The sequence below is a fragment of the Bison bison genome, unplaced genomic scaffold, assembly GCF_000754665.1.
Source record: "Bison bison bison isolate TAMUID 2011002044 unplaced genomic scaffold, Bison_UMD1.0 scf7180017864492, whole genome shotgun sequence".
Classification (NCBI taxonomy): Eukaryota; Metazoa; Chordata; class Mammalia; order Artiodactyla; family Bovidae; genus Bison; species Bison bison.
In genome coordinates this window covers 1,777,486-1,785,086 of record NW_011495051.1, presented here as the reverse complement: position 1 = coordinate 1,785,086, position 7,601 = coordinate 1,777,486, and the positions used below count along the sequence as shown (strand labels likewise).

Sequence of the window (7,601 nt, the reverse complement as noted above, 5' to 3'; positions counted from 1 at the left end):
AAGAGTCGGACACGACTGAGCGACTTCACTTTCATGCATTGGAGAAGGAAATGGCAACCCACTCCAGTGGTCTTGCCTGGAGAATCCCAGGGACAGGGGAGCCTGGTGGGTTGCCACCTATGGGGTCGCACAGAGTTGGACACGACTGAAGCGACTTAGCAGCAGCAGCAGCTGTCAGGGCTTGGCAGGTTTTTTCAGTTACTGTGAGGCTTTAACTCTGCATCTCTCTCTGCGATCTGGTGAGGAGACTGGCAGGAAAGATGATGCAGGGTTATGTGCAGAGTGCGGTCCAGGGCAGAGCCCCAGCTCACTGGCTGTGGGACTTTGGCCAAGTCGCTACCATCTCTGAGTCTGTCTCATTTGTCAGAGGCTGTTAACTCCACTTACCTCAGCAGTGGTGATGAAATTACAGGGTAATGTCGTTAGCCAAGGTCCTGACACTTAGTGAGCACCCAGTGCTTCACTTATTCAGCTTCCTCTGATCTTCAGTTTCTTTGTTCGTAAGATGGTGATTCAGACCCCTCCTCCTCTGAGATGTGGACGCCTGGGTAGCATCAGAGTGGCTAAAAACACAGTGCCTGCCCGTCTAGGTACCCAGCCCAGTGAGGCTCTGAATCTGAACAAACACTGGCACCTTGCCGGTTCTGGGATGTACAAGGAGATGGGGCTCAAGGCGCTTGTGTGTGTTTTTTTTAATTTAGCTGCATAAGGTCTCAAATTCCAGGCCAGGTCTCTCTAATTATGCCATATGGCTTAGTTGCTCCATGCGGTGTAAGGTCTTAGTTCCCTGACCAAGGATGGAACCCACATTTGCTGCACTGCAGAATGGATTCTTAGCCACTTGGACCACCAGGGAAGTCCCTTCTGTTCATTTTCTATGCTTCAACAACCCATTTTTATCTCACAGCACCTGTGGTTCCAGACTCTTGATGCCTCGGGCTCAGGTCTCTGACGAGGTTGCAGTGAGGGAGTGTCTCTGGGAGCCCGTCATCTCAGGCCCGGGCTCCCCGTTTTCTGGCAGGTGTTGGGCAGGGATCCTCTGGGCTCCTAGAGGCTGCCCACCACCCCTGCCACGGACACTGTCTACAGCATGGCAGTTAAGTCCTTCAAGGCTAGCAGGAAAATCTCATTTTTTCAACTTCTCTTTTCAGAAAGGGCCCATCCTTTTAATGGCTCACCTGTCAGGTCAGGCCCACCCAGCATAGCCTCCCTTTAGATTCACTAAGGGTGGACTGACTCATGGACCTTGATCACATCCACAACACCCTCTTTTACAGCCTGACCAGACCGATGTCTGATCGAGGGTTCCATCCCACACCAGAGCGGGGGGGTGGGGGAATGCTGGATTCATCTGAGAATCCCACCCACCTGCTGCAGCACCTCTCCCATATAAGAAGGGAGGACCCACAGGTGTGGGCTTACTACCTTGCCCGGGGCCAAGTGCCCAGATGTATTACTGGATTTGTCACTGTCCATCACCCCACTTGGTGAGCGCCATCACAGGCTTGAGGAGGGCTGTAAATAGTAGAGGAAGCAGAGCCAGGGCCTTGCACTCAGGCGGGGCTGGCAGACTTGTTCTGCAGAAGACCAGACGGAACATTTTCAGCTGTGCTGGCCAGACGGTCTCTGTTGCAACTCCTCAACATCACCATTGCAGCAGCTGAGCCACCACAGCGACATTTAACAAACGAGCGCGGCCGGGTGCCAGTTAAACTGTTTACAAAACAGGCGCAGGCGGATTTGCCGACTGTTGCGGTGGCCATGGTTCGGGGTCAGCTGTCACTGCTCATCTCCCAGGAGCCCTTCCGTTGCTCCCCCTTTGGTCCTGCATCTGTCCTGTCCCTGGAGAGGCTGCTGCCACACCTGCATCTGGCTGGGGGGTGGCCCCTCACCAGTGAGGGCACCCCAATTTCATGTGCTGACACCCTCGTGCGGCTCGCACTTTGTCCAGAATGACCATTGATCTTATGCTTGTCCATCTCTCTTCTCTGCTTGGTGATTCCGACAAGCCAGTGGAATCCTGAAAGGGTTCGACCCGCTGCTCAACCTCGTGCTGGACGGCACCATCGAGTACATGCGAGGTGAGTGCAGCTGCGGGGCTTGGAAGCGTCCTTGCCAGGCCTTTCTTACTGTTCCTGGGCCGCCACCCACGTGCTGAGCCACCGTGAGCATGGCACCTGGTGGGTCAGACGGCTGACAGGTGTGATTGCTCTGCCACTGTCCTGGTGGGGCTCAGTACACTGTCATCTCGGGACTTCAAGAGTGGAGTGTTTTCCGGATTCACTCATCACCGACCCTGAGCACTTGCTGGAGTTAAGTCTGCCTGGTGGGGCTAGAAAGGTGCTGCATCCGCCGCGATAAAGCTGGCTTCCAGGGGGCTCATCCTACCCCCTCTCTCCTGCTGTCTCTGTCTGTCAACTCCTGCTGCTGACAAAGGGTCCCCTCCCCTTCCTTTCCCATCCCTGTCTCCACAAGTCCCCAGACCCGCCAGCTCAGCCTGAGTGCAGCATGATGGAGCCCCCAGGTTCAGGAGAGAAGGGGGTCTCGCTTCTCCAGGGACTGTCGATGTTGAAGTACACGTTACTCTGGTGCAGAGTAAATGCGGCCACACGCAAGTGTCAAAGGCCACCAGGCAGAGGCCCTCTTTATGGGAGGAGCAACCCTGTAGGGCCTCTTGCCCACCCTCGTTTTCTGTCTTCCCTCGGGGTTTACCCAGAGTCCTGCTGCTGGGGTCCTGGCCCAGCGTCCTCAGGCAGATGACATTCTGGAAAAGGACAGCCTCACCCTGTGGGGCTGCTGGGAGAACCACATGAGCTGGTGTGTGCCATGCACTTACATGGGGTCCTGGCTTGCTGGTCCAGCGACTTTTTGCCCTCTCCTCACCCCAGAACAGCCCCAGGCCCAGAGCCAGCCAGACCCATCCCTGCAGCTCCAGGAGGGAACGGGCAGGCTCGGACAGCTGTTGTCCTGCAGGGTCTGGGGGTGGGGAGTTGCACCCCAACTCAGCCTCTCCCATCATGCAGTAATCTCTGAGAGTAAGATCTCCTCCGTGTGTTGTCACTTCCCCCCACTGGGAACAGCCCATTGGTGCGGGGGTGAATGGTGGCCCTCCAGGAACGCCCAGATCCTGCAGATGGGTTTTTCTTCTCCCCACCGCCCCTCTGAGCACTCGGTCCATCTCCCCGGGGCTGTGTTCTCATTGTGGAAGGAGGGTAGGCTGCACAGGGCTGTTTCCAGAGCTCTTCCTAAGCCTCTCCATCCATCTCCAGAGAAGCTGCCAACAGGCTGGGGGAAGCAGAGGTGGGGGGTGGGAGCTTGGCCTGCCTTCCCTCCCTCCAGCCCCCACACCCCACTTCTTCCCACCCAGGCACATCTCCGGGCATCTTCCCACACCGCCTCACTGCCACCCCTCTTCTCCCACAGACCCCGACGACCAGTACAAGCTCACAGAGGACACGCGGCAGCTGGGCCTGGTGGTGTGCAGGGGCACTTCGGTGGTGCTCATCTGCCCGCAGGACGGCATGGAGGCCATCCCCAACCCCTTCATCCAGCAGCAGGATGCCTAGCAGCCAGGCCACTGCTCCTCTGACTTGGCCACCCGTCCGAATGGAACTCTTTTTTGTATAACTTACATTTTTGTTTTCTTAATAAAATTGCAAACCTCAAGTGTCCAGGAGCCCTGGAATCTTCCTTTCAGCTTTGGTGTTCTGGCAAAACCCGGACCTGGGGATTTGGTTCATTTGGCAGAGCTTGAGCCCTGGCTGGGGACTTGGTGGTGACTAAGCATGCATAGTGCCGGCAGGGAATGGGTCATGCCTCTGCAGAGACCCCCCCAGGGGTCACCGCCTCTGTGGACACCCCAGCCAACCTTCTCAGCGGCAGCTTCTGTCCTTTCAGTGCCTCTATGCTCTGGCCCAAGGGGTCCTGCAGAGCTGGGTCCACTTTGTCATGTCCCAGCACAGCCATGTCCCCACGAAGGACAGACTAGATGGAGCCTGCTATCCACCTGGCCCACAACCCCAGAGGTGATCTGAACCTCTTCCCCACTCGTCTCAGAGGACAAGCCCACCCTGCCCCTCAGCCGGTGACCCCAGGCCATCATCATGAACGTCCCCAGTCCCTGTCCTCAGGAGCACGGCTTTCTCCTGGCCTCGTTCCATAAACCCAGTGTCCTTGTTAGGACCCTGCCCCCATGGGCCCATCCCTGCTGACAGCAGGCTCGTCTCTCATTTGTCACTCTGGAGCACTGATGAGGGTGGATGGGGGAGGCCAGGAGTAGGCATGAGTTGTCCTGGCAGAAAGTTTAAACTGGGATCCCTCCCCCAACACCTGGGGACACACTGGAAGTGGCTACAGAAGGAGACCAGGCTGGATGACTCCCTCGCTACCTGTCCTCCGTCGTCGCCAACAAATAAAGGGAGAACAGCTGGCTTATCTCAGAGATCTGAGCTCTGCCATGGCCCAGCAGCATTAGCCCCTGCTGCCGGGAATTAGCTGTGGGGCCGCTAGCCAATCCCAAATGCTCCTCCCTCTGCCCCACTTCCCTGCCATCTGGCAGCCCTGCCTCCTCCCGCCCCCTGGCCAGCATGGGGGGGCCCTGGGCAAGCTGGGGTCACAGCCCCGGGGAAAGCTGTGACCTAGAATCTGCACGTACCCAGCCTGCCAACATCCAACCCCTGTGCTCTGGTCTTGGGAAGCAATCGACAGCTGGTGCCTGGGACTCAGGCAGGGGGCTCTCACAGTGGAGGGACTGAGAACCCAGGCACCGGAACCTCTGTTCTGCACCTGCACAGCCTGTGCTGTCTGAGACCAAGATACAAAGGCGGAGACCCAGAACTCAGGGTCAGAGAGCCCAGGGGCCTGGACCCCAGGGTGAGGTGGGAGGGGTAGGGGAGCAGCGAGGCCTGGAGGCTAATCAGACCTCTTTAGAGCCCCTGAGGTAGCCGAGGGCTAGGACAGAAACTCAAGAACACCTGATTTTTCCAGCCCCCAGCCAGGCTTGTCTCTGGACCCTCTGCCCCCACACAGCAGTCCCCCAGGCCTCAGACCACTCTCCACCCACCCTTCCCCTCCCAGCTGATGAACAGACAAGTTCTCTGTGGCCACAAAGTCCAAGGCTCCAGTTCTCCTTCCCCCACTTGCTATGTGACTGACAGGAAGTGTCCCAACCTCTCTGAGGTCCCGTTCCTTCCCTCTTAAGCTCAAGAAAAGCCATCGAATATCCACTCTGCAGCCAGGGACTGGGACCCTACCCAGTTGGTTAAGAGCACAGGTGTTTGCCCTCAAGTCTAAGGATGGGAACAATGCTGTGGGGGCCAAGAGAGGGAGACCCCGACCTCCTGGGGGCTCAGGCAGAATGCCCCAGAAAGGCAGATGAAATGAGCCTGCTCACTGAACCACCCTGGAGAGTCACTTTGACTTTGTTTTTAATAACCTAGCTGCCCATCACTAGGGGATCTGCTGTAGAGACTCAGGTTCCTCCAGCCACACACAAAGTGACTTATTACAGAGAGGCAGAGCTGTCTGTGCAGAGGTGGATTAAATATAACCACAAATTCCCTGAGTTAACCTAGGTGACACCAGCAGAATAACTTCACTGCCAACCTACAGAATCACGAGGATTAATACGTTTTATGCCCCTATGTTGGGGGATGTTTGTTACGCAGTGGATAGGTCACTGAGACTTGCTGACATACAAGTGTAGCATGCGGGTGGTGTAACACCATTTAGTCAAGATGATCCTTTTTAAGAAAATCTTACGTTTCTATGCTTTTAAATATATATAGAGAGAAGGATCTAGAAAGATCCTGCTGACCTGGGACTGAAGATGATGATCAGAAATGGATGTTAGACTGTCCTTAACTGTTTTAATATTTCACAAGGAGAAATTTAATATTTAATATTTTACACTGAGTGTTATATTGAAATTTTAATATTTTACAAGGAATTTGAGAAAGAGATGGCCAGAAGCAGGTAGGGAGATGCAGAGAGAGACTGAGGGAGACAGGGAAAGGCAGATACGGAGGCGGAGACTAGAGCAGGAACAGGGAGAAACGAGGACGCAGCAACCTGGCTGGTGACACTGATATTGCTCCCCCCTCCCCCGCCACGCCGGTATAAATCCCCAGTGGCCGCCAGCCCGCCTGCCAGCCCACCATGCTCTCAAGAGGCAGCCCACTGACCCCGGCCCGGATCCCGCCCTTCCAGCTCCCAGCCCACAGTCAGCGCCCTTGGAGCACCAGCCGGGGGCTGCAGCCATCAGACGGGGGACCTGTCCTGCTCCACGTGCCCACGGTCACTGCAGCCTACAGGTTCCAGGTGCTGGCCCAGAGGCCCCAGGTGCTGTCTGCTGAGGCCCCGCTCTGGGGGACATCACCAGAGATCCCTGCAGACCGCAGCTGGAGCCTGGACCAAACTGAGATTCCCGGCACACCGCCCCATGGCAGATTCCAGAATCTCTCGAAGGTGAACAGGATCTTGACCCTGCTGACGGTCAGCCCTGCCCCTCCCTCACTGCCTTGTCCCCTGAACGGCTTTAGTGACAGGATGGGCTGATGTGTACCTGCTTCACTCAGCTCTTGTTCACTCAGCTGCCACCAGTCCCAAACCCTTTCATTATCCCCATTCACAGATGAGGAAGCTAAGGTCCAGAGAGGTCAACCAACGTGTCCTGGGTCACACAGCCGGGGTTCTAGCCCAGGAGGTGGGCTGCCTCCAGCACCATCTGCCCCCCACGTCCCTCTTGTGTTCGGAAGCCCATCATGTGGGTGCAGAAAGTAAGACCCAAAGCTGGATGTGTGTGGGGGGGGCACACATTGGGAGGGGAAAGCCCTGGATGCATAAAGGGGGGCACATGTTGGGAGGGGAAGGCATTGGAGGAACTGGGAAGAAACAGACTCCCCTGCTCTCACAATCCAGGTCTGCCACCCACAGCCCCTGGAGCCCTCACTCCAACCCGGAGCACCAGGGACACCGCAGAGCCCTGCAGCCCCCCAGGGCGATCCGGGCATGGCTGTCCACCCCCAGGATCCTGGCCAGTGACACAGGAGAGGACTCCAGTTCCGCGTGGACATGGATGTAAAAATAAGAAGTTTTGGTCAACTTTGCAAATGGGGGGTTGGGTGGAGAAGGGGTCTTCGATCCCTGGGGCTGTTGGTTTAAGCTCAGGCTCGCCCAGGTGAGACTGACGATGCCCCTGCCCCGGGGGTCTGGCCCTCCTGCTTCCCACTTCCCCCTGCAGCTCCAATCCCACCTGGACCCTCCACTATCCACAGAAATAGGTCCCCCTGCCACCTCCTCATCAGACTGGGAGCTTCGTGGGGGTAGGCTCTGATGCTCAATAAACGTCCTCTGCTGGCGAGCACATGTCTTCTCATGCTTCCTGCTTATGTTCAGGGCCCAGGTCAGCTCCTGACTCCCACCCCTAACCAGCACCCACCCACCCTGTCCCCAGCCATGCTGACCCTAGCCAGCAGGGGTCAGGGCTTACCTAGGAATGAAGAACCCAGACGGAAAACACCATTCCTGGTTTGTAGATGAGGCTGTGTGTGTGTTGGGGCGGGAGGGGGGCTGGCGGAGAGGCAGGGGAACAAAGGGTGGGG

At 57.0% G+C, this 7,601-nt stretch overlaps 1 protein-coding gene across 1 annotated transcript in view; it reads left to right on the top strand.

The window, feature by feature from the left end:
* LSM7 (LSM7 homolog, U6 small nuclear RNA associated (S. cerevisiae)) overlaps positions 1-3,669 on the top strand; it is a 4,952-nt gene extending 1,283 nt beyond the window's left edge. The window contains exons 3-4 of the mRNA XM_010863624.1: positions 2,010-2,081; positions 3,424-3,669. Coding sequence (XP_010861926.1) covers positions 2,010-2,081; positions 3,424-3,566 — 215 coding nt within the window. The 3' untranslated portion in view covers positions 3,567-3,669. The remainder of the gene's footprint in view (positions 1-2,009; positions 2,082-3,423) is intronic.
* Positions 3,670-7,601: the final 3,932 nt, after the last annotated feature.